The following is a 26,547-nucleotide window of genomic DNA, read 5'->3' as shown; positions in this document are numbered from 1 at the left end:
TGTTTTGGGAAAGAAAGAAAAAAAGGAGTCCTCCTTGGGTTATCTGCAAATAGACAAAAACCAAAGCACATGACATTCCCAGGAAGGAAGCCTGAGCTGGAGGGATGTGGCCGAATCGATGGGTTCTCCTTCAGCTTCGATACAGGCACAGAGGGACGAGATACATTTGCTTCTAAAACCAGAAGGCCTGACTTGGTTTGGGGTCCTAGTTCTCCCTGCAGGGCTCAGGGTCTCCTTGGGAAGAGCGTCCCCCCCAAAAGAGGGCAGCTTGTCCGGCCTGCTGTGTCCGAGGAGGCTGCCTCCAGGTCTGAGTGCCTGACTCAGAACGCGGGCACTTGGTCCTTGTGGCTAGGTCGGGAGGCCCCGCGGGCAGCAGCTTCCCCTACGAGCCCGGCAGGAAATGGACCCGCTGTGGCGTGGATGTGTCTGGGTCCCCTGCCACTCATCTGCCAGGCAAAGGGGCAGCTCTTACTGCTGCTCTTGGGGATTTCAGTTTTGGCATCACGAGGGGCTGCCTGTGGGGCTCCTGGAGATCACCCGGAACAGTAACTGTCTGCACTTTTACCCCCGCACAAAAACCAGCCCCTAAAACCGCCCCAGCAGCGGATAGGGAAGCTTGGCCTCAGATTTTCTATGAGGACAGTGTGTTTCTGGGTCTGGGGGAAGAGCCGTGCACTCCCGGGGCCCTGGGCACTTGTGGGGGAGAAGGCCTGGGATGGGCCTTCCCCTCCAGACGTGCAGTGAGGCTCAGCAGTCGTGCGTCAATGTTTCCACGGGGACCCCGTGCGCCCTCCTGTACCTGCTCGAAGTCACCCCGTGTGCTGAGTCGCCCAAAGTAAGCTGAGGACACCAGCACCCCTTGTCCCTCCCACTCAGCGGACCGGGCAGGGAGCAGGGTGCAGAGAGGTGTCCTCTCTGGGTCGTGGGGCTCAGCTGAGGGCCCCAGGGGTGAAAGCCATCCTGCCTGGTGGGCGAGGGGTGTGGGGGGCTGCACCAGTGGGCGGGGGTCCTCCTCTGCCTGTCCTCCTCTGTCTTTGTACGTGAAAGTCTGCTCTGCAGAACGGGGTCCCTGTGTGTCCCCTTGCACGCTGTATGTCGCCGCCTGCACCACAAACTCCCCGAGGCTGGGGCGCTAGTGGCCTGGCTCCCCCTGACCCCCAGCACCTGGCACAGGTCCTGGCCCTCGAGTATGCCCTGTGTGCATGCCTGGAGGCTGGCTCCTCTGAACCTAGCATGCCCTCACCCCCACTCCACAACACGGGCTGACCTGCGCCGACCTCCACATTCGCTAGGTGCTGCCTCAGACCAGCCCTCCCAGGCCCCGACGGCTACTTCCTTCCCCACAAAGCCCCCATGAAAGACCTCTTGTTTTTCAGTTTATTTGAACCCTTCTGGAAGGTACTATATAACTTGCCATCCGGTGAGCTGAACGGACCAAGAGAAACATGCCTTGGGGACAGCAGGGTGCCACCGCCAACCCCCAGGTCAGCCCGAGCACCAAGGGGGCCCAGGTTACAGGGTTTTCCCATGTGCATGGGAGCCCAGAGGCTGTTCCTGCGGGGCCTGGAGCGGACAAGGCTGCCGAGGACCGAGGTAGACGTGGCAGCTTGGGGAGGCAGTGGCAGAGCCCAGCGCGGCGAGAGGAGGGAAGAGGAGCATCAGGGGCCCGAAGAGGAAGAGGAGGAGGAAGAGGAAGAGGAAGAGGAAGAGGAGGGAGGCCTTTGGACCCTCACAGCTGAGCGGGGCAGGCTCCCACCACTCCGGATCTATACCTTCTTTTCTCAGACGAGGGACTGAAGCCCAGAGAAGGGAAAGGACTGTGACAAGCTCATGTGGACACCGGAGCAAAGGGACCCACACCGACTGTGTGCCCAGCTGTAAGCGAGTGATCTCACAAATGAAAAGGTCCCTACCGGATAGTCTCATGTCCCCCATTTATAGCCAGGGAAGCCCCTGACCCAAGAGATCAAGAAACATGCCCAAGGTCACACGGCCAGGCGGCACAGGGGGAGGGTCAGTGGAGGGAAACAACCAGGAGTCGCCAGTGGCGTGGGCCCCCATAGCACGTGGCCTCCCCCTCCCTTCGGCCCTTGGGTGCCGGCACCCAGGAGGCGGGAGCAGCTCCTTCATGCGGAGACAGGGAGCCTGCAGACAACAGGGAGCCTGCCATCCTGTGCAGCCCCCCGGGGCATGTGTGGAAGCTGTGTCCGGTGGGGCCGGGAGAACTCGGGCAGGTGCATGGCGTGGTTGCTGCAGAACAGAACATGGTATGATCCCCACTGACTGAGTGACAAGGACAGGGGACTTCCAGCCTGGAGCCACAGGTAAGCTAAAGCCCTTTGATCAAGCTAAAGCCCACTAAGAAATCTCAAGTGTCCACTCGGGCCTGATTTCCAGCAACTGCTGGTCAGGTGCATGATCAAATCCCCAGGGGCAAGCCTTCCTGGGGTCCCTTTAGTCCCCTGGACACATTCCATATGAGGTTGCGTGAGCATCAGGGAAGGGGACATTGGGATCATAGGGCCATGGGGGAGGGGGGACCATGGGGTCTGGGCCAGTGGGGCCATGACCTCTGGTGCTACATTTTCTGGCCTTCGGGCTATAAGTGTGTCATTGAGAGCTCCTCCTCACGGGGAAATCTCAGGTTTGTGGACTGTGGAACGTGTGTGTGACTGGGAAATGCTCTCCCGTGTCCGCAAAGTCTTCAGCAGGAGCTGGTCTGGAGTTGTTTTTGACAGGACAGAAGCTGCCTGGGAAAATAAAAGCAAATGAGAGCCAGGCAGAGGCCCAGGCCCGGCCCAGTGGGAGCTGGCAGCTTTCTCCTTCTCCTGTCTTCTTCTAGAGGGGAGGCAGAGGACGTGGCGGGACACTGAGAGCTCACAGGACCCGGTGAAGGCGGCTGGCCCAGGGGATGGGGTGCCGGAAGGGAAGCCAGGCATTTGGTTCGAGGCTCCACCTGACCCTGGAGAAGCTGCGTGACACCGGCGGGCCTCCGTCCTCCCTGGCAGAAGGGCCCTCCTGTGCTCCCGAGGCAGGAGGAGAGGGGTCTTCCCGCGTCCTTCCCGTCGGGCCTCTCACCACCTCTGCAAGCTCTGGGCCTCTCGAGTGAGGTTTGCACACGTGCTCCTGGGGCTCGGAGGCGGGAGCCTCACCTGTCCTGCCCAGCGTGTCCCCTCACCCGCGCCCGTCTGCCACCGCCGAGCCTCAGAGACTCGGCAGTTTTGGGCAGGACCCCCTTCCTCCCTGGGGTTGCCCAGACCACCCCCCTCCCTGGTCGGCCCCTCACGCCTGTTGTCTGCTACAAACACCCGCACTGAAACACCGGGCGCGATCGGGAATCCGCAGGGAGCCGGGAGGTAGGGGTGCGGACAGGAGCCGGGCTCTCAGGGACCACTCAGCGGTGTCCCCCCTTCAGAACTGGCCGCCCCGCCACTCACAGTAGCCTTTCTTGCTAGGTTCTGAGAAGAATGTAGCCTAAGTGTTAATAAATAATGTACAAGTCTCAGAGAGGAAATCTCAGAGAGGAACATCTCAGAGAGGAACCCGCTCGTTTTGTGGGCATTTTCCTCTTTGAGGGACGACTTCCCTGGCTCCTTCTTCCCTCCCTCAGCAGAGACGAGGCACAGCTCCTCCTGAGGCTGGGGCCTCCGGCAGGGTTGTCACGCTCCACTTGGGGCAGGAAGGGATGTGTGTGTGTGTGTGTGTGTGTGTGTGCGCGCGCGCGCATATGTATGTGTGTGTCTCTGCGTGTACGTGTGTGTGCGATGACATGGGCAGAAGTGCTAGCGGGAAAAGGCTGAGGTGCTGAATCAGAAAAGGCTGACTCCAACCCCACACCAGGGCCTTTTGGTCCCACAGGCTTGAGGAATGAAGCCTGGGGTGCTGTGGGGCTCTTTTGAGGGTGGGGTGCTGGACCAGGGTCTGGATCCACCCCTGGCCTCTCCAGGCCCCCACCCCGTCCTGCCTGGGACACACCAGCGCTAGGGCCCAGCCTGCAGGGAGCCGCTGGCCTCCAGATCTGACGGTGGGAAGACCCGGTCTCCTGAGTGGCCCCTGGGGCTAAATGATGAGCACCGACAGTCAGACGGTGCGTCGGCCGAGCTGCAGGGAAAAGGGAAAACACTTTTACTATGGGTTGTCGTGGTTTTCTTTCCCTGGAAGAGCTGCGTGGAGGTAATGGAAAGTGACCACATGTGCATTTCTCTCTCTCTCTCTCTTTTTGTATCCTCTGGGTATTAGTGTATTAGCTGGATCACTGGTAGTTCTATTTTCAACTTTTTGAGGAATCTTCACACTGTTTTCCAGAGTGGCTGCCCCAGCTTGCCTTCCCACCAGCAGTGCAAGAGGGTTCCGCTCTCTCCACATCCTCGCCAGCATCGCTGTTTCTTGTGTTGCTAATTTTAGCCATTCTGACAGGGGTGAGGTGGGATCCCATCATGGTTTTGATGGGCACGTCCCTGATGCTGAGCGATGTTGAGCATCTTTTCATGTGTCTGTTGGCCATCTGGTCGTCTTCTTTAGAGAAATGTCTATTCGGGTCTTCTGCCCATTTCTTAACTGGATGTTTTGGTTTTTGAGTGTTACGTTTAATATGTTCTTTATGGATTTCGAATACTAATCCTTTATCAGATTTGTCATTTGCACATGTCTCCTCCCACTCCGTAGGTTGCCTTTTAGTTTTGTGGACTGTTTTCTTTGCTGTGCAAAAGCTTTTTATCTTGATGCATTCCCAGTAGTTCATTTTTGCTTTTGTTTCCTTTGCCTCTGGGGACGTGACTAGTAAGTAGTTGGTACGGCCAAGGTCAAAGAGCTTGCTGCCTGTGTTCTCCTCTAGGATTTTGACAGTTTTCTGTCTCATATTTAGTTCTTTCATCCGTTCTGAATTTACTTTCGGGTATGGCGTATGAAAGTGGTCCCTTGATGTTTACAGCAGCAGTGTCAACAAGAGCCAAACTCTGCAGAGAGCCCAAATGTCCACCGACTGACGAACGGATAAAGAAGTGGTCACAGATATAAGGGAATATTACTCAGGCTTCAAAAAGAATGAAATCTTGCCATTTGCAACAATGTGGCTGGAACGCGAGTTACCGTGCTAAGCACAATAAATCAGAGAAAGACAAAGACCACATACCTTCACTCATGTGGAATTAAAGAAGCAAAACAGATGAACATTCGGGAGGGGGATTAAGAGTGAGAGAGAGAGAGGGAAACAAGCCACAGGAGGCTCAACAATAGAGAACAGACTGAGGGCCGCTGGAGGAAGGTGGGTGTGGGACAGGCTAGACGGGCTATTGCATCTAAGTGATGAACCACAGAACTGAATTCTGGAAGCCTGTATTGCACACTGTATGTTAACTACCTAAAATTAAAAAGAAAAGAAAAGACAGTGGCCACAGCTCGGGGTTGGCTCAGAGGCCCAAGTCAGGTCTGGGTGCAGTCCTTAACTGAGAACACTCCAGCCGAGACACAACAGAGAGGCCAGGCGGCAGGAGGCAGGAAGTGCATGCCAAGGCCAAGGACACGCCAACGCCTCGACCCCTCCTCTGGGGTCGTCCCTATCAGTGCCCTGGAACAGCCTCAGTCAGGGGCTGGAAACCTGAGCCAGGTCCTGGACCTGGAGGAATCTGTCCTCACGTGTGCTCCAGGCCACTCGGGCTCTGGCGTCTGAATGTGGAATCTTGCCATGAGTTTTCTTGAATCACCCTGTCAGGAATACTCATGGGCACGGGCTGCTCAGGGCACGGGGTGAGGCCACAGGCACTTAATGCAAGGGGTACCCAGATGGTCAGCCACCGAGATAAATGCTATTTTGCTGTAGCCTTTGGAAAAAAAAAATCAAAATTACGCAAAAATCCTTGATGCACCAAACACTGAAATTTTAGATAAAGTCAGGATCGGTATCACGGATTTCTCCTTTTGCCTGAGGGCTCTGTTATGGTTCCGCTGGGCCCCAGAGCTGGAGGGGGCAGCTCGCCCCTGAGTGAAGGCTTATTACCCACGGTGCCAGTCACCCAGTCCCGCCCTGGTGGCCGCAGCTGCTTTGCTCCGTGGGCTAACCCAGAGATGGGGGAGCAGCCACCAGCCACCGAGGGGCGTGCCACGGGAAGTGACGGATGCGGGAGGCACAGAGGGCTGCGTGTCACAGTCCAACCTTCCTGCCGCCAGCTCCCGTTTCCTGAGCTCTTAGGACAAGCTACTTCATGGAGTTAGAGCTTTGGTTCCTCTCAACACTCCCCACTCTCCCATGCAGGTACCATCACTGTCTCCATTGTGCCGGCAAGGAGAGTTTAAGTCACGACCCCAGGGGGTGAGTACGGAGCTGGGGTTCCCACCCAGAGCTGGAGGGGGAAGCTGGGAAGGCTGGGAGGGCGCTGCTCCTGCCCCGGGCGAGACAAGCAGTGGGATTCTCCGAGGCAGGACTTTGCCTCGGGAAGGTGCTGCCTGACGGGAGGAAGGGCTGGGCTCACTTGGAGGGGACCCCTGAGCGTCATAGTGGGACCCAGGGGCAGTACGGCCATGACCCTGACTGAAAGTCCACCTGTATCCTCCCAAGTGTGGGACGGGGGGCGGGAGGGGCCTGGGTTGGCATGACACTGGAAGGCCTCTCAGCAGATGCTGTAGGACCCTTGAGTAAAGCAGACAGAGACCATTCTGGAGGCCGGGTCTCAGGTGCCCAGACCAGGCCCCCTTTGCTCTCAGAAATCTCCATGGTGCCAGCTTATTTGTGCCAGGGGAGACCCAAAAGGGAGACCCTGCCTTTTCTTCCACGAAGCAGGAGGCTCCACCTTGGACAAGGAGCAGAGAGGCCCAAACAGGCCCTGTGGCATGCGACACGGATGTCCGTCCCCTTGTCTGTGCTACACTGAAACAATAAAGCAGGCGTGTGTGAGGTCCAGCTTGTCCCACTTGGCAAATACTCAGGAAGGTTGTAAGCCAATGGACATCTCGAAACCAGCTCTGGGAGGAGTGTTTGCACCATGGAAATTGGCGAACGCTACCCATCAGGCTTCTGGTTATCGTGGAGCCTGGTTGTGAAACACTAACAACACAACAGCACAGCGTCACAGGACACAATCCTCGCCCCTACAGACGCCCGGCCACGTCTTAGCTGGCCACAGCGGCAGACAGGCGGCTGCCTGTCTTGTCCATAAAGAGGCCATCAGTACCCCAACAGCGGTGAAACTCCAACCTCATTCCTGGGGCTGAGCGCAAGATCTGTTTCTCGCAGCAGGACTGTCTTTGATCTAATCAAGCTCAACTCGGGCTAATGTTGTAAGCCCGCACTCTCTGATCAGACACCGGGGCCATGGCTGAGATGTGCAATGGGGGGTCTAGCGGGCTTGGCTAGAGCCCTTGGCCCCTGAGGGCTCCCCGGGAGGGGCGTTCTGCAGGGAGGGCTGGCCTGGCTGTCGGGAAGCAGGATTCGCACCCAGCTCTTCCTGTCACTTGGGGACCCCCACCAAAGTCATCCCGCTGCCTGGGTGACAGCTTTCCTACGCAAACAGGGGGTTAGGACAACTCGTTTCCTAGGTCGCTTTAAGCTCTGCTGCCCATGTTGCTCAGAGCGTCTAGTGAAGCAGGGATGGGGCTGGTGGGGGGGGTGGGGACAGTGGGCCCTGACTCAGTGAGGGTGGGGGAGCTCCTCTGGATCCCTCTCCCCCAGCCACCCAGAGCCTTGGAGGGTCCCAGTGATGAAAAGCCCGCCAGTGACACGGACCGGAGGCAGCCGAGCGCGCCAGCCCCACATCCCCAGGGATCCTCTTTCCACTGTGGCTCTCTGCCCCAGCTGCCTAAACGACTCAACTTTATAGGGCTTGTCTGAAGAGGTGCTGTGCCCCGTTCCTGGGCCTGGCTCAACCCATGTCACCGCCCTAGTCCCCCCGCCACCCCTGTCACCAAAGGCAGCTGCTCCCAGGAAAAGCAGAGAGCAGGGGTGTGTCAGAGAGCATCACGGTGACTGTCAGCATGGTGATGCCTGTTGGGAGGGCTGGCGGAGACAGGCTTCCTTCCCGTCTCCCCTGGGGCAGTGGAGCTGACTGCTCCACACTGGGAGAGAGGAACAGGTGACACAAGGCAGGCCGCCGGTGCCTGCCTGTGTGCACCTGGGGCCTAGCTGCTTTGGTGCGAGGTCGGGAGTGCAGGAGGACACCGGTCAGGAGAGGCTGGGGCCATGGGGGTGGCCTCGAGCATAGGGGGCAGGTGGGTGAGAACTCAGGGCTGAATTTCTAAATCCTAGTTTATTGGAGACGACAGAAAAAGCTGGTCTGAGACTTTGCTGGAGTTCCCCAGGCCAGACATCGTATCCTGTGGTGAGCGGGGACCCGGAGTCGGCCAAGGTCTTCAGCCATGAATACCGGCAGCAGAGGCTTGGCCAGGGCAGAGAGGAGATTCTGGTGATGGTCGGGGAGGGAAAGGCCCAGGACTGGGGCTCCGTGGCATCCGAGCTGGGAGAGGGCAGCTCAGTCGGGGCTATACTGATTTGGGTTCTAATCCCGTTTCCAGAGTGGCACAGAGCTGTGTCGCCTTGGGCTAATGAACCCATCCCTGGGATTCAGTTTTCTCACCCATAAAATGGAGCAGTGCTGCCATGAGTCTTCATGGAGAATTCCAAGTGTTTTGCATTAGGTCTGACACAGCGGGTTGTGCTACTGTTGGTAAGATTGTCGTGCGGTTAGGAGCCCTAGGGCTAACCCCAACAGAGGTGCCGCCCTACGGGGTCTCTCCAGCCAAGTGACCGTGTGTGGTGGCTCCTTGAACCAGGCCCATCTCTTGTCTCCGAGTGATGGGGCCCCCTCGGGCTGTCAGATGTGTCTCCCAAGGCCAGTGAGGGCTCTGTGCCCATAGCTGCCCGAGGATGATGCCCGGTGCTTGTGGGCACAGAGCACCCCACCTGTGTCCTGCTACCTGTCCTTGGGTTTTAACCTGCACCAGGGACCTCGGCTGGGGCCTTTGCAAGGGAGCCTCCCGCTCCACCCCACCCTCCGGCAGAGAATCAGAGCAGAGACAGAGCAAGTCGAGAGACCCACAGGAGCGCACGTCTTTGGAACTGACAGCATTGTTTTAAGAACTTTGTCTCCAAATTAAGAAATCTTTCAGCAATTTGGGATCAACAAACCTTTCTGCTCTGGATTTCCTTCTCAATGCTCCAAGCTAACCTCACAGAAAATTCTCAAGCCTCGCGTCCCCAGATTCCCTGTCCTGGGTGTGCCACGGACTCTGACAACTTCTCCCCATATTATGGCCAGTTTAACGGGGTCTCTGGAGAGCAAACCTCCTCCCGCTTCAGGACGGGTGGAGGAAGGCTGGAAGGAAGGAGGCGTGTGCTGTTGAAAGCTTATCCCTTCTGCTGTCTTTACCCAATTTGGATGCCGGTGGTTGTGGGGCACAGGGGAGACCGGGGGCCACCGGGGGAGGGCCTGGGAGCATCCCTGGGGAGCCTGTCTTCTGGCTGGACATACAGACCTTCCACACCCACCCAACAGATCCAGACCCACCTGCCAGGCAGAGCTCTAGACACTGGAGAGGTAGCAGCAACCACAACAGGCTGTCCCTGCTCTTACGAAGTCTGGGGAGGGGGCGGGAGATGAGAATAGCTAACACCGTGGCAGGGGATGTGGCCCGTGAATTGCAGGAGACGTGCCGCCTGAGAGAAGCCTCACCTAAGAAGACAAGGACATGCTGTACGATCGCATTGATGGGAAGTTCTAGAACAGGAAAAAAGAGTCCGTGGTGGACAGCTAGAATAGGGGAACCTCCAGCGCACAGCGTGGGAAGAGACATGGGTGGGGGGGTTCGGGGGTGACAGGAACACTCTAAATCTTGCTGTGGGCTTGGGTTATGTTGACCACAGCTCATCAACGACCTTGACATTGGTGCCTCCAACTGTTTCCCTGTGTGGGGACTGCACCTCAAAGCAAAAGGAGAACTGCACGTACCTTGACCTGGGGTCAAGAATAATGATACCCATGTTGCCATACTCAGGGGAGGCCAACTGCTGTCTACAGCTCATGTGAAATGCATGAAAAATAAGTAAGAGGGAGGGAAGGACTTACAACAGAGAAAGCAATATAATGTTAGCAGTGGAATCTGAGTGGTCTAAATTCCTTCAACTTTTCTGTATATCTTAATATTTCATAACACAATGCTGGTGATGGTTTGCCAGAGAGGGAGGGAAAGTTAGCTGGGGTATCAGGAAGACTCTGCGGAAGAACTGAGGGATGGAATGGAGCCTGAATCTTATGTCAACCATGGAGGTCCAGCTGGGCTTCCAGGCAGCAGGAAGAGCAGGCGCAAAGGTCCTGGGGCCAGAAAGCTTGACTCAAGTGAGGGGCAGGAAGACATCAGCGTGGCCAGAGAGGGCTAAGGGAGAGGAAGGACAAGGTTGGAGGTACAGGCCCTCATGGCCTGGAAAGGGTTTGACCGCTACTCTAAGTGCCGTACAGATTTATCGAACTGGTTTAAAGCATGAGCCCTGGTATGATTAGGGATATGAGGGGCCCCCTCTGGCTCCTTGGTGAAGAATGGACCATAGACGCAGGATAGACTCGTGCTGGGACAGGAGATGGTGGTGGTTTTAACTTGGTAGTAGTGGAAGAGAAGGGGAGGGGAATACAGCTGAGACATATTTCTGATGTGGAAGAAGGCTGTGGGCAGAGGATGGGGATCAAGCAAAGCCCGGCTCACGTCCTGGGCAGCAGCGCTGTGGGGGCCGCAGTGGGAAGGTGAGCACATGGAGGAGATCAGGTTCTGCTTTGGCCTTAGGAAGCCCAAGATGCTGATTCCGCATCGGGGCGGGATGCTGAATGGACTGCTGTATGCGGAAGTCTGGCACTTAGCGGCGAGGTCAGGATGTAGGCGTCCATGCAGAGCTAGCAAGGGCAGCCACGAGAGTGCGTGACACGACTCGGGCAGAGAGTGTAGACAGAGAGAAGGCCCAGGGAGCCCAGGGACACACCATCACGGAGGGGTGGAAAAGAAAAGGAGTCTGCAAAAAACAGGCAATGAGGGAGACAGGGAGATTCCCTGATGCAGGAGAAGAGAACATTCCAGAAGGAGGGAATGGCCAACTTGGTAATTGCTGCCTGGAGGTCAGAAAAGCGGATGCAGTGACATGACCTTTGGATTTCACAATCTGGAGGTCGTGGGTGAGCCCGGGGTGTGGCACCCGGCATGGAGGGAAGGAGAGAGAGAGGAGGCGTGGGGTGCGGGGAGGGTGGGCTGGGGCACGTATCTGAGGACTCCTGCTGGACAGGGGAGCATTCTGTTTGGCCGGTAACGTGCCAGAAGTTGATGGGGATAAGGGAGAAGCAAGAAGGCAGAGCTGCGGAAGACCAAAGAAAGAGGTGGGCAGGACTGCTGCGGGTGAGGGCTAGGGGAGGCCGCCAGGTTCCAAAGACTTTGCAAGGGCTGCTCTGCGGGGCTGTGCCCCTTGCTTTGGGCCTGTGTTAGGCTTAGGGCTGTCATCCCCCAGGAGCCAGGTGCCCAGGAAGGTATGGACCCCACCAACAGTCCCCATCACCAAGGAGGACTCCGGTGTGTCTGGAGCAAGAGAGGGGAAAGCCCTCAGGACGCCCTGCCCAGCTTGGGAATGGTGTGGGGATGGCAAGAAGTCTCTGCTGGCCTCGCCAGAGCCCTTCACAGGGAGGACAGCAAGAGAGCCGAGCGGGGAGGAGCGAGGGTCAGAGATACCTGCGTTCGCCCGCACACACCGGTGAGTCTGGAGTGTGTGGGGTCTCGCACGGGAATCACAGTCCCAAAAAGCACTGGACCATCTTTTGGGGGGAAGCAGCGAGGATGGGACCCGAGTCGATCACCTGCCAGGGAAGGTCAGCTTCACCAGCTGGGGGACGTCAGGGGACCCGAGTGAGCATCTGACAGTCACACACAGAGCTCACCAACGGAAGGCCTCGCAGTTACAGGTTCACTCTTATCAAGTTACATCTGAATTTCACTTGCAGCCCTTTGAGTTCTTTCAGAGACAAAATAGAAAGCCTTTTCTTTTGTCTCCGCTTTGGAAGCCACCCTTTCCCCTTTGCTCCAAAGGAGATTAGGATAGAAGGACAGAATGTCAGTTGAAGATTACATGGAAAGGATAATTAAACAAAAGTCCCATATTAAACCCCATCCGGAAGGGAAGCTAAGCGGCTTTTGCCTGCCTGCCACCTTTGAAGGATGCTCTGTCGAAGGGGAGCAGGGCTTGTTTGGCTTGATAAATAAAGATAGTAACCAAACCCTATCGCCCATTGTTCTGCCTTTCCATTAAAGACAATCGCTTAGCCAAGCTGACAACACCCGCCGTAAAGGCAGAAAGCCCTCTGCAGACGGAAGGATTAAGAGACTGACAAGTCCTGGATAATAAGACTAATTAATAATTTCCATCTCCAAGGAGCGACACCGCCTTCTTGCTCTGTCTTCCAGTCTGGTCCAGGTGGCTCGGACCTTGGGGGGCTGAAGGACAGAAGGGGTTTGCAGGACGGGCCAGGATAGACGGCGGCCCGTCCCAGTGGGGCAGGGAGCTGAGGGGACACGGCGAGAGAAGGGGGCATGGGGGTGAGGTGAGAAGCGCATGATGGCAACGGTGTGGAGGTCCCTTTTGCTAGGCCGGCACCAAGTTCCCGCCTGAGACCGCAGGGCCTGTCACCACAAAGGGACATGGGAGGGTCCTAGCATTTTGCCACTTGAGAGCTGGTCTGGAGGACACCTCAGACCTTGCCAGCGACAGGCACCCACACGATCCCCTAGAGCAAAGGCTGCTGGAAATACATGGTGAGGGGCGGTGATCAGAGCCACCATTGTCAAGCACAACCCAAAGACCTCTGTGAGGCTTAGCTCCGTCCACCCCCCCCAGGGACCCCAGGAGAGAGAGGTCCTTCCTGCCTGTTTTACAGACAGAGAAGTAAGATTCAAGGAACGTCATTCGCTGGGCCAGCGTCCGTGGTAGGGAAGCACAGAGCTGAATTTAAACCGTGGGCCCTGGGGTGCCTGCAGGCAGCCAGTGGGAAGCCTTTCCTGTGCCTTCAAGGTCTCCCTGCTGGACACCTTCCTGGCCCAGCACGCGGGGCAGAGGGTCCCTCCTCCCCTGAGCAGGCGGTAGAGATTTGCAGGGTGAGGGTCTAGCAGCTGGGACCTGATTGCAGGTTGCTCCCCCGCCCTCAGAGAAGGCCATCAGGATGAGGGAATCTTCTGGAAAATACCCAGTGACTTTCCTTAGAGAGAATAATGGCTGCTTTGGGGCGATGGCCATATTTTTCCGGAGGCTTTAGGTGGGTACGGCAGAGGCCTTGGCATCATAAATTGCAATCAAGCAAAGATGTCTAAGAAGGAAATAATACCCGCTCGGCTGTGCAGCCTGGCAAGGATCCTGAAATCTTAATGGAATTGAGCAATTTTTGCATAGCACCGTAAATTCCTAGTGTCTACCTTATCTTCTCGTCACGTTATTCAAGGCACATTCATGGAAAACAGAGTGGAAGCTGCTAGTTAGAATCGAAGTCGCAGAAGGAGGCGGCCCAGGAATGAGCCCTGGGACACCCCTGCAGCAGCCCGGAGCCACCTTCTCTACCCCTGCCCCTCCCCTGCCCCGCTGCCAAAGGCCTTCCCTGCTTGCTGGGGAAGCGACTGCTGTGCCCCACCCCCGAGAAGGAACCTGGGTCACTCAGAAGATGGGGTATTGCTCTGTTCCCTGCGCCACACCTTCCTGTACTTCCCCACTGTCTCCCCTGGGCAGGGGGCTCCTGCCTCCCGCAGCGCCAGGCCTGGGGCTCAGGTACCAACTCGTTTCTCTTCCCTGAAGCATGTGATGAAATTGCCCCCACGGGGACGGCCGGCCAGGCTGGTGACAATGCCTCCTGCTGCTCTAAGCCCCATCAAAGCCACACGTCCCGGCAAGCCCCACGGAATCGCAGTCCGAGTACCGCGCGACACGTTCCTGGGACCACGTGCAGAGCACGCTCTGCGACGCTCCACGTCCCCGCCACTTCGATCCCGCCCCAGTGACACAGAAAGCCTTCCTGAGCAAGAAGCCTTGAGTATTTTTTATGAAGCTATAATATCTTTCATCAGAAAACAAGATGAAAGAAAGGGAAGGCAGGAAAGAAAGGAGGGGGGAGGGGGGAGGGGGGGGGGGGGGGGGGGGGGGGGGGGAGGGGAGGGGGGCGGTGAGGGGGGGGGGGGGGGGGAGGGGGGAGGCGAGGGGGGAGGCGGGCAGATCTCTTTTGCTGGACTGTCACCTGCCCCGTGGGGATGGCTTGCTGGTGGAGTCCTACTCTGGTAGGACTGGTGGAGATGTCCCCACCACCAGGACGAGCCTGAGGACTGAGGGCTGAGAGTGGCTACGCTCCTGCAGGTGCCTGCTCGGGGCTTCTGGTCCCCTCTGCGACCGGCTCACTTGCAGCACAAGGTCCTCGGTGGGGCCGCACTTCCAGAAGGAGTGAGTGGGAGTCGGGTAGGAGGGCACGTGGGTCACAAGTTACAGAAAGAGTTGATCATTCCCCAGAGAGATTTCAAGTCTTTTGGGGTGGGGGCAAGGGACATTTACAGTGACAACTCGGCCACCAATTCTGGAATGCGTCTCTTTCTGTGTCCTGCTTCAGGGGAGGGTGGCTCGCAGGAGACACCCCTGGTCAACGGGTCCTGAGCGGCTCACGTGCTGGGGGGCCCTGGCTCCAGCCCCTGCACACAGCTTTCTCGGGGGTGTCAGGATCCCGGCTCACAGGTCCCTCCTGGAGCTGTCCCCTGTTGGGCCCCTGCTGTGTGCCAGGAGCCGGCTCTGTGTGCCCACGCAGCAGGCTGTACCTCTCCTATTTCTCAGTGCCAGCCCTGTGCAGTGACACTAACTGTCCCTGTTCACTGAGGAGGAAATGGAGACGCAGAGAGATTGGTGAACCGTGCAGAGGCACGAGGCTACCAGCGGCTTCCCTAGGGGACCCAACTCCACTATTTCAAGGGGTTAAAATAAACACCATCCCAAACAGAGGGCCAGTGGCCCTCATTCTACCACTCCATGCCATGTGGGGGTGCCAAGATGGGCGACGCACTGGGGACAGGAGCAAATGTCCCGTGACCCTGCAGGATGCCTCCCCTGGACCCAACCGTGCCCCCATGTGGACTCTTCGGGGGCAGCAGTGAGCTCTGAGGACCCTACCTGGGGAGGCAGAGGCAGCACAGGGAGCATGTGTTGGAGAGAAATAGACACGTGTGGGGACACACTCACACCCACAGGGGTGTGGCAGTCCGGGTGCTGGGTGAGGAGGCCTGTTTGCCCCCCTGTCCTCTCCCCTGCTGGCTGGGGATGCCTGGTCTCAGGGCACGCCCTTCGGGGTCCCACAGATCTTGCTCTGAGTGAGGAGGCTGAGGGCCGAGGCAGGCAGGGGCCCTGCAGACACGCTGGGGTCGATGGGGTCGAGGCCTGTGTCTGGAGGAGAAGCGGACCCAGAGCTGCTCCCTGGGACTGTCCCCAGCACCGGAGCAAGTGTGTTTCTCCGGGGCCCAGTCTGAGAAGCTGCAGAGCCCGGGGTCAGCCTGGGGAGGCTGCTGGCTCCCGCCTCTCACCCCCGGCTGCCCTTTCAGCCCCCTCCTCCAGGCAGGAGGGGCGCTGCCCCGCGGAGGCAAGGCCATCTCTGGACCCCGAACCCGACCAAGGGATTTCGGGCTTCAGCACGGCCTGCGGGCCTTACCAAGCAGGTGAGGAAACGGGTTCTCACAGCACTTGTGAGGAGAGCCTGAGGCTCTGCCCAAGCAGGAATGGGGGTCTCCTCCCCTAGAAGACAGAGTGCTGTGACTGAGGCCTCCCTCGCTCCTGGGCTGGGGGTTCTAGTGGGGCCAGAGCCGCCAGGAGCTAGCTCCCCGGGAGCTGGTGGCCCACGTGTGTACCCCTCTGGGCTGGCTCCACGTGGGCCCCCATGGCATGGCACTCAGAGCACACGGCATCCCGGCACCTGCCACGACGGGGAGGGGCAGGGCTGGCCGAGCTCAAGGCAAGGCAGGAAGCAGAGAGTGTGGGCCCCGAGCTGCCTCCTCTCTCCTGAGACCTGGGGCTGGGTGCCCAAAGCCGGCCGTCTGTAGCCACTCCTATAGGAAAGGATGCCGCTGGGGCCCTGGGAGACAGAGAGGGCGGCAAGGGGTGTCCTCTGTCGACTCAGTGACTATGGGACTCCGGACAGCCTGGCCTCCCGGCTGACACTGGGTCTACGGTAAGGATCCCATGCGCTGTCCGGCCAGGACTCGGCGCCCGTGTGCTCACAGCTTCAGATGCTCAGGTCGTCAGGGCAGAGCAAGACCTCAGCTCCTCCTTGGAACCCAGACACCCGTCCTTCTCCAGTGATTTAGGGACCCCCTATTCCGGAGCCCCCAAAGCCCCCGGGTCCCTGTGCTTGCACGGCGGTGCTTGTGAGCCCACAGGCCTCTGTGCCTGCAGCCAGGGTGGGCCGAGAAGGAGCTTCTTGCTACCCACACCCCAGTGCGCTGGTCTGGGCAGCCCAACAGCCCCCCGAATGGTGGCAGCAGACACGCAGGGACACACCCCCTGTGCCACTCGAGCACAGAAAACATTCATTAAGCATTTTAGAGCACAAGGGCACCACGAAAAGCACTCATCAGAAGCAGAACTAGTTTCCACACGAGCCATACAGAATCTGCTGCAAAGTCTAGCCTGAAAGGGGCTGTTCTCCTTCGGTTGTGGATGGGCAGAACTGCCCAAATGGATGGGAAGGGGGGGCCCGAGAAGGGGATGCAGGAGGCGGCAGGAAGGCCCTTCCCTGAGTGTGAGAAGATCCCAAACAGGAGAGTCTGCAGGCGGCAGGGATGGAGACCGAGAGCCTGCTGCCCGGCTCACCCCAGGAGTGGCCCCCTGGCCAGAGTGGCCACCCGTCCTCCGGCCCCCAGCCGGGCCCAGGGCCACGCAACTACAGGGGTAACCGAGTTTAGGCCACTGGAGGCAGAGGCAAAGGATCGGGGAGCCTGACCCCAGCCAGCTCCAGAGCTGACCAGCGGGGCGGTCCTAGGTCTGGCCCTGCCCTCTCTGGGCCTCCATGTCTCTCTAGGCAATGCAGCGGCTGAGCTCAGGGGAGCCGAGGGGTCCTGGCAGCTGTGACACGCGGAGGCTGGGGAGACATGATGTGACAAAGGAGGCAGGTATCCTGGCCAGCAGCCGGGGCTTCAGGGGAGGGACCAGGCTGGCTTCCCGGGAGCCCGGGGACAAGTCCCAGGGCAAATCTCCCAAAGGCCCCGAGCCAGCTGGGCAGATAACTCTGTGTGGCGCACACGGGTCGTGACAATGACCTCATGAACCGTGGGGCTTCACTCCCCTCCCCTCTGCCTCCTCACTTGACTCGCTGCTCACATCTTCATAAAATATTTACCAGCTGGAGAGCGGCAGGGTAGCTCTCTCCCTGGAAAACTGGGTCACTCCAAAACTTTTCAGTGATGTGTCGGCTCCTGTCCCCCGCCTGTCCCCGATCCTCTGCTGACCTCCTGCCCCAGGTCATAGGCTCTCTCACGCCTGGTCCTGGGGCGGCCGGCCCCTCTCTGCCTGCTGAGGCTCTGTGCTGGGCTATGGAGAGACGAGGGGTGCAGATCCCTCCGTCAGGGACCTCACGGTTGGGCGGCAGAGGAAAACCAGGTCTGCGTGGTCAGAGGGCCCTGCGCGTTAAGCTGCCTGGGGACAAACGGTATCCGTTCGGGATCCCAGAGGCTGCGCTGGCTGCTGGGTTGGCAGGGCAGTGGGTATGGCAGGGGGACTGCCCCATCAACAAACTCTCTTTTACCCAGAAGCCCTCCTCCCTCTCCCTGCTCCCTCTCAGGAGGGCTCCCCTTGTCCCCTAGCCCCTCACACCCCTCTTGCCTTGAGGGGCGTGGCCAGCAGCTGGTGGCTTCAGGGGACCAGGCTGGCTTCCCCGGGAGCCCAGGGACAGGCTGGGTGCGGCCTGCTTCCTGAGCTCCTGCCTCAGCCCCTGTCCCGACCCCCTCATCCCCTGCTGCGCCCAATCCCTTTTCCTGGTAATTGGTGTCAGAGGCAAACCTGGGCCGATTTCCATCTGGGCCAGAGTCTCGTGGCTTCTTTCCTGTTTAATATCAGAGAAATTAACCTGGTCACACTGTCATTATCCTGGTGTTGTCATTAGCACTGGAACAAATTCCTCTGAGCGGTGCCGGCTGCCGCAGCGGCTGTCCGGCGCATGGGGGATGGGCGCCCCGCTAATTGCTTTGGCCTTTGCTCCTCAACCTGCTACTGCCCAGCCTGGGCTGGGGGGCAGGAGCCCTCACCCCTGTGTGTGCCCCTCCTGTCACCTGCTCACAGAAACGGGGGCGATGCTCTGGACTGACAACTCCCTGGGGCTGGGAAGAGAAAATAAAGGGGCCCAGGTCTGCCCTTAAGCGACCAGTTCCTGTGATACTTCCTTTGGGGAGAAGGGGTCCCCTGCCAGCTGGAAGTAACAGACCCAGAGGGACGAGAATCACCCCCGGTGTGTCTCTAGCATACGGTGGCCAGGACCAAAGCATGGGGGGGGGGGGCTGGGACAGCTGCCAACCTGCACCCCACCCCGGGGCCCCCCAGTTCTCTCCTGGCCCCAGAAACCAGGCAAGAGGAGCCGAATCGGAGTGAGTAGAATCCCGCTTCGAGGGGTAATGAGCACACCCTACGGCAACCCGCCCGTGTCTGATTTGAGGAAAGTAAATCTAGTGGGATTAGAAAGCCACAGGCCGTGATGGGATCGGAGGAGACAGGCAGAGGTGTGGGTGTGGGAGGGCAGGCCCGGAGGACAGAGCACGCCCCGGAAGAGCAGAGAGCCAGGCTGCAGGGAAAGCTGGCTGGCAGGAAGCCAGCTGGGGCACTGCTGCAAAAGGGCAGTGGGCAGGCCGGGAATCAGACTCAGGAATGTGTGCCCACGAGGTGTTTCGATGGGACAGGAACCATAAAGCAAAACAGCCAAACTGGGCCCTGGGGCCTTGGGAAGCCCAGGAAGGAGAGGACCGGGCTGCAGGCTGCTCAGGCTGAAAATATTTTTCGGCGGCCAGAGTGTGACCCCAGGGACACAAGGACAGGCTCCCATTTCACCGGATCCCTGCGTGCAAGGTGGGAGCCCCACACACTACCCCCGCAGCCAGGTCGAAAAAAAAACTTTTGTGTTGACAAGACGAGAAGTATCATCCCATGACCATGTGGGGGGCCCTTTCACAAGAACGTGAGGCCGAGTGATCAGGAAACTGGTCCTTCTAGGCCGGCCTCCCGGGGAGACAAACCCCGGAAACTGACAGCGGGGCAAGATGTCAGGGAAGCCGTGTCTTTGCAAATCAGCACATCCTCGGACAATCTCGGGCGTCATCTGCTAATGAACTTGCTGAACCACAGACAATTATTTCTGGAACTGAGGGAGATGGGCAAGAGCTTGGAGGCAGGGGCTGGGCTGAGCCTCTGTGTCCACACCGAGATGGCTCTGGGCCCCGCAGATACCTTCCAGGCCACCTTCCCTGGGACCGAGGCCCATCACACATCCCTGCTCCCTGAATGCACATCGTGACACTGGGGGCTGTTTACTCTCTGCCAGACCCCTCCCAACCGCACTGCCAAGCCAGGGAGATCCTCCAGCCCCGGGGCCCTTGAACCGATGTGGGTGCACAAAGTGGAATCGTAGCAGGCAAGGTCAGAGGCAGCAAAGCCTGGGGAGAGGCAGGAGGAAGAAACTGGGGCACCTGGGCCTGGCCCCCGGCGGCTGGGGCCCGCAGAGAGCCGCTGCAGATCAGAGGACAAGCTTTGCAGAGGACCCAGGTCCAGCCCGACTGAAGGATCCCTCAGACCTTCCCGCTCACAGGGGAGCACCTCTCCTCAGCAGGATGACCACCGATGACCACTCAGCCAAGCTGTGTGCGAGCACCACAGACACGGAGCTGGCAGCCAGGCAACTCTAGGGGGGCTCCTCCAGCCCCTTCTCTGTCCCACTGCAGGGCACACATCACAAATCACTGCCCAGACTCCTCCCTGCCGAGCCACGGGCTCCTCCTCTCCCAACAGCCATTCCGATCAACCCGACTGGCGCTGGCGTGCCTCCAGAGCCGATCTTCCGCAAGTGCCAACGACTGACTGACCCGCACGAAGAAACGGACATGCAGCTCTCAGCCCACAGGCATTTTGCTGTCAGGGGCAGAGGGCTCGGCCTCCTTTCTGTCCTCATCAAGAGGACACCCCGTTAGCTCCTGGTGGGGCTTTGATCTCCTGGGGCAGGAAAGACTGCCCCCCCCCACGAGGCTTCTCCCCGTCATGGCACCTGACGGCGCACCGGGCTGGCCACACACCTGGCCTCCGCACCCCACGCCGACGCCCCGAGGAGAGCTGGCCGCGACGCCCCGGCCCCAGGCCGCCGCACGCAGGAGCCCCACGCCCGCGCAGCTCCCTCCACAGACATTCCCCGGCACCGGAGACGGAAGAAGAACCCAGTCCCAGCCACCTACCTGAAGGAGCCAGTAGCACCTCCGGTGGAAGGTGGGGATGATGGAGGAATGGACATAGCAGCCGTACAAGCACTAGGGAGAGAGGAAAAACGAGAATTCAGTTGGAAAGAGGGAAGGAAGGGAGAGAGACGGCGCAACAGAGAAGGAACGAGAAAGGGCCACGGATGCTGCCGGCACCCAGGGAGGCTGAGGGCAGGCGACTCGGGGCCTGTTCCGGGGCCAGGACAGGGTCTGTATCTAAAAAGCACTTGCGGGCCAACACCGATGGACGGCCGGGGTGCTTTCCCTTTTGGGGGCCCTTAGAGGCATGGAAGGACCCAGAAAACCCCGGGCACCAGGACAATGCACATACGTATGCATTTTGTCTATAATTTTAGGGGCTTGGAGTTACCCTTGGAGTTCATTCACAGAGCCTAGGTTAAGACCCCTCGGTGTGTGGGGAGAGAATGAACCTATCTGGAATTGATCCAAACACGCACGCACCCACGCACGCATGCACCCACGCACCCACGCACGCACGCATGCACCCACGCATGCACACACACACGCACGCCACACTCTAGACCTTCCCTGGTCAAGGGCGTCATGCCAGGCAACCCTGACTGGCGGGACCTCTGAAGCTGATGGGGGACGGGTGGGGGGCAACGCTTCTAGGACTGCCCTCGGGAGGCCAAGGGGCCCCTTGTGCACACCCCACTTGCTGGCTTTTAATTAGTTTGTTCATTCACATTTCTGTTTGTTGTAAGGTTAAACTGCATCTTTGGCAGATGGTTTTGGAGAATCAGGAGGGTGTGTGCGTCGGGGGCGGGGGGAGGCAGTGGGATGCGACACTTGGCCCCGGCTATGTGGAGCTTCCCGGTGTATGGTGCACACAGCACTGGACACTGTGGGGACCGGCCTGAAGGTAGAGGCGGGGAAGGGGGACCGGTGAGAACAGCCCTTCAGGGGCCTCTGAAAACCCAGCTCTGAGAGTCTCAGGGGAACAGGATGATGCCTTTTCTTTTGTGGCCTCGAATTCCAAACCAGAACACTGTCTTGCCATCTCCTGCAGTTTCCCTGGCTTCCCAAAGCACAGATTCCCGAATCGGTGGGATAGAAAGTGAAGGCAGGGCCCTGGAGCCTCACAGGCCCAGGATGAGCGAGGTCTCCGCTTCACCTCTCAGTGCTCATTTGAACCTCAGCACAGCACCACCCCCTGCCCCCGGCACCGGTGCTACAGGGAGGACCAGCCAGCAGCTCTGTATTTAAAACACCCCCCCCAAAAGACTGAGTGCGATCTGGTTCTACTAGGAGTCCGTTTGAGCCCTGCCTGTCTGATTAGCAGAGTTGAAAGAGAAATCAGTTTGGACTATGGGATTCTGGCTGTAAGGAAATCAGATTTCCAATATGTTAGAACTTTTACAGATTGCTGTCAGCTGGGACTAAACCCCGTATAAACCAACCAAACAAAGCGGAAATTAATTTAAACGATTCTCTTGCAATTCTTGCCCACAAAGTGTATTTATTATTAAGAAGCCAATATTCTTTCCTGACTTTTCTGGTTTTTAATCCACTGCATTTTCACTTTTATTTCTGATAACTCAGTCCTCCTTGCCGAAGGAGACCTCTGTTTGGACGTTTCCTGTGAGCACTTGTTTGCCACAAAGGAGCAGCTCACCTGCAACTGTAATCAGCTCTTTTCCTTTGGGATTTGCATGTCCTCATGGGCAGTTTCATTACTCTGACTCACAGAATGAGCCAAATGGAGAGAGACGTGAATTGTTGAGAGAAGAACTCTCTCCTGTTTCTTTGAAATAAAAGGCTACACATCTGCTTTTTCCCACTGTTCATTCCTTTTGAGGGTTTGCAGACACCCCCCCCCAACCTGTCTCCCTCTCTTTCCACTGTCTTTTCTTGAACTTGAAAAGAACGTGGTTGATGGGCAACCCCGTCCACCCCCCGTCACTGCTGATCTGCCTGGGCTGGGCTGTAGTGTCTTTGAACCACACATGAGGACCCACCAGGAATTTACCCAAAGCCTACTTCGTGCTCCTCCTGAGAGCCCACAGGAAGGAGACAGCGTGCGCCCGCTCTCCCCTGAGCCACCTCAGCACCCAGGGGCAGCCCCCCCTGTCCAGAACTGCCCAGTACCAGCCAATAAGCAGGATGATGGTAAAAGGAAACATCGCCATTTCTGCAACAAGGCTCCTGCATTTTAATCAGAGGAACGCGCGGGGCCTCACTCAGAACCCAGCTACTCTATTTTTAGATAGGACTCTAACCACCCTGGTGATCTGATGTCTCTGGTCTCCACAGATGAGAAGCACGATCTAGGAAGGCTGGAGACAGGAAAGCAGACCCCTGAGAGAGAGCGAACCATGTCAAATAGCATCCAGGGAGGGAGGAAAAGCCCCCAGAGAGCCCCAAGGACTCAGGAGCCCAATGGCATTGACCCCCTCCCCATGTTGCTAAGCTCTGCATGAGCTCCCCATGATGCCGGGTCTCCCCTGGCTCCCTGCCTAGCTGTACTTCCAGGACTGGGAGCTCCCGGAGGCAGGGAGCCCCTGACCCCTGAATGAAGATGGCCAACAACTGTCCTGCTGGTCTCCACAGGAAAGTACAGGAAAGGACCAAAGTCAGTAAATATTGCATTTTTGCTTGCAGTATTCCAAAGGCCCAGGTCTTTAAACCACATGCTAGAAAAACATCCTGGAAAATGCCTCCAAATTTAGTGCTTACAGGGCTAAGCTTCAGTTTCAGGGAACTCTGAGTCATGCCGAGTGCCTGGTTGACAGTCCTTGTGGGGAAGGAAACTTCCAGTAACCCACCTTGGTGAGCTGGAGTCAGCAAAGAGGGGCTTCTGGAGAAACAGGTCCTACCTGGGGTGGGGACCTGCTGGGAGGGAGGGTCCTTGTCCTTCTAGGCTGTGAAAAGGGCACCTTCCTCCTCCTGTCTCGTGGGTGGCTGTGGGGGTCAAGGGCTGATGCCCGAGTGGATGCCGGGAGCATCGCAGGGGCAGTGGGAGAGGGGGCCAAGGGGCTGGGAGCTTCAAGATGAGCACAGCTGGCTGAGGGAAGCGATGGGGAAGGAGTGACAGTCCAGCAGCAGGAAAAGCAGCTGGGGACAGCAGGAGAGACAGATGCTGGGTTGAGGACATTGGGAGGGATTAGAGTAGAACAGGCAAGGCGGGGCATGAGGGCGGTCCAGGTCCGGGAGGTCAGGTCCGGTCACAACAGCCATGGGGGCCACAACAAGGAGCTTGACTTTGTTCTGGGAATCAGGAAGGGATCTGCATTTCGGCAGCTCAGTGCGGCACAGCGTGGCCTGGGGACAGAGTGGCAGAAGGTGAGGGCCCGGGACGAGCCCTGTGAGCCCAGAGACCCACTGGCCCTGGATGGCAGCGGCAGCAGGACAGGTGTGGAGGGGTGACCACACTTGCTGGGTGTAAGGGCATCTGCCCAGCCTCCTGGCTGCACGGACAGGTGTGTGTGTGGGGGGGGCGGCAGGAGACAAGTGGTCCCATGCCCAAGACAGAAGACCCCAGGGGAGCAGCAGCCTGGTGGGGGACAGGCTGATTTCACATTTCCACTTGGTGAGGTTGAGGAGCTCCTAAGATCCCCAAGTGGAGACGCGGGGTAGAGTAAGGTGCAGAGGTCTGGTGCTCGGGCGGGGTTGGAAGCAACAATCGGGGACAGGGACGGTGTTGGGAGGCAACAGAGAAGCCCGGGAGGGGGTGTCCGTCCAGGCTGGCTGCTCCAGCACAGAGCCAAGCCTTCAGGTACACGGAGCGGGCGTGAACTTGACGGTACTCAGCTCATGACTGGCCTGGCTCGCCCTGGGCCCCCACACCCTGGCCCTCCCCACTTCCGTTGACGGCGCACCTCCCCAGCCGGCCCCACAGCCCGGATCCCAGACTCTCCCGCCAGGTCCCTTTGTGCCCGTGTCCTCGCTCTGCAGCTCTTCGTCCACGACAATGTCCTCCCCAATCCCCCTGGGGACTAACTGCACACGGTTTCACGAGGCAGCCCTTCAAACCCACTCCTTCCCCTCCTACTAATCAGAAAAGCAATCAAGTTGGTCTGTACTGATCTGTGTTTGACAAATTCTTGGTGCTTTTTGATCAGGCCTGGGGCTCCCCTTGGGCCTCTGTGGGTTGAGTTTTCCGTTTGGGGCCCATGACGGGGTTGGAGGGAGAATCACTTCCCAGAGCAGGTGGCTACAGCTGTGTGTGTGTGTGTGCGCGTGCATGTGCGTGCGCGTGTCAGCGTGAGGTGTGTGTGCACAGGAGTTGGGGGGCTGTGCAGGAAAGCGTGCTGGGAGCCCCTTGTTTATGTGTGCATGCAGCGAGAGAAAGAGAGAAAGCAACTAGCTATTTATAGGAAACTCAAGAGAACTTCACCCCTAGCTGGAAACAACTTTCAAATTCGTTATATTTGCGGAATTAAGGTCTGACGGCTTCCCTTGAATGTGACAGCTGAGCAGGGAGGAATTTTTCTCTTAAATACTCAAAATTGCTTTTCTGACACTATGGGGCTTTTTTCCCCTTCTTAAATAAAAAGGAAAGATGAATTTACAGGGACACCAATAGGAAATAGGAGCTCCCTTTAATTCAAAATACACGCTTCCTATAAAGGGCACACTGGCTGCAAATCTTCTCCAATGGATTTCACCCCAATGGACTCAGGTGCTGGGAGCCCCCCTACATGCCAGACAGTACGACAGGCCTCAACACCCAATGGCCTCAGTCGGTGAAAGAGGGGACCACCTCTGGGTGCTGAGCAAAGCTTTGGTGGTCGGGGCACTGGGACACTGTGGGACGCCTCTCCTTTCTGTCCAGCTCTCAGTGGCTTTGTGTGACCAGCTGATTCTACTCCTGCCTCCCCCTCCTCCCCTCCTCCAGGAAAAGCTCAAGCCTCTGTGGTCCCCTCCACTCTCTGCTGAGGCTCCAGAACATGGATGCACCGTCCTCAGCCTGACCTCGCGCCTCTCATTCCCTCACTCCCCTCCTGCCGTCCCACTGCCTGTGCCCGCCCCTCCCAGCCTGAGTGCCTGTAGGTTCTCCCTCCCCCAGGAAGCCCCCCCTGACCAGGCCCGTGGAAGGCATCCCAGGAAACAGACTCCCAGGGTCCTGGGCAGCCATGAGGTGTGGATTCTGCCCCAAATGTGATACACACCACGACTGTTGTCCGCGGGCCTGTCCCCTACATCACAGAGCTGGCACTTTCCATAAAGGGCCAAAGAGAAAATATTCTTGGCCCGTGAGTCAGACGGTCGCTGTTACAGCTGCTCAGTCCAGCCTTTATAGGTTATTATATAACCTTAACCCTAACCATAACCCCAACCCCACAAAACCTTAATCACAGATATTTTAATTTGAATTGTGCGTGATTTCACATGTCATGAATGTTATTCTTCATTTTAATTCCCCTCCAACCATTATAAAATGTAAAAACTGTTCTTAGCTTGAGCAATATGAAAATAGGTGGTGGGCCACCTCTGGCCTGTGGGCCCCAGTTTGCTAACTCTTGCCCCCCGCCCCCGCCAGACTGGGAGGAACGTGAACTGCATCGTCGTCTTTTGCAAAATTCCACACAGTGATTTCCACACAGCAGGTGCTCAATAAACTGAGTCCACGCACTCAGGGCACGGATGGGGCAGCGGAGACCTAGATGGAAAGGAAGAGTCTGCGCACGTACCAAAGCCACACGACCCAGGAGAGTACGGGCCAGTCCCGTCTCCCTCCACTGTCCACGGCAGCTTTCACAGAACTTGGGTGTCTCTAAAACTGGACTCAGCTGTTGTTGCTTGTTTTCTGGGCCTCAGTACGTTGGTGTATCACTCTAAATGCCTCATAGGAGATTAGTCGACTCTCTGGCACGGGGCTTGGACCAGAGCACTTCTTGGCTCTGGTGGAAGACCCCCCAGTGAAAGAAAACATGGCTTCCTGTGTCTGCCAGGCACCTTCTTATTAACTAAGCAGAGTTCAGTGAGATAAGGTCCGGAAAGCTGAAAGCTCAGTATTGGGGACCTACAGCTGCGTCGGCCCTGTCTCTCAGAGGAGCAGCACAGCTCTGCGGCCTTGGCTGCCAGTGGAATTTCTTCCCTAGAGCAAACATTTCATTC

General features: G+C 58.1%; 1 protein-coding gene across 12 annotated transcripts in view; it reads right to left on the bottom strand.

Moving 5' to 3' along the window:
* The window catches only part of CAMTA1 (calmodulin binding transcription activator 1), an 822,863-nt gene that overhangs the window by 214,762 nt on the left and 581,554 nt on the right, over positions 1-26,547 (bottom strand). For 10 of the 12 annotated variants that reach the window (XM_059374689.1, XM_059374684.1, XM_059374683.1 and 7 more), the window contains one exon: positions 20,446-20,517. The exons of the other annotated variants lie outside the window; for them this stretch is intronic. In XM_059374689.1, coding sequence (XP_059230672.1) covers positions 20,446-20,517 — 72 coding nt within the window. The remainder of the gene's footprint in view (positions 1-20,445; positions 20,518-26,547) is intronic. 12 annotated transcript variants of the gene reach the window in all.

Source organism: Mustela nigripes, chromosome 14 (genome assembly GCF_022355385.1).
Source record: "Mustela nigripes isolate SB6536 chromosome 14, MUSNIG.SB6536, whole genome shotgun sequence".
In the NCBI taxonomy this organism is placed as follows: domain Eukaryota; kingdom Metazoa; phylum Chordata; class Mammalia; order Carnivora; family Mustelidae; genus Mustela; species Mustela nigripes.
Note: the sequence above shows the minus strand (reverse complement) of the source record. Positions and strands in the feature narration are given on the sequence as shown.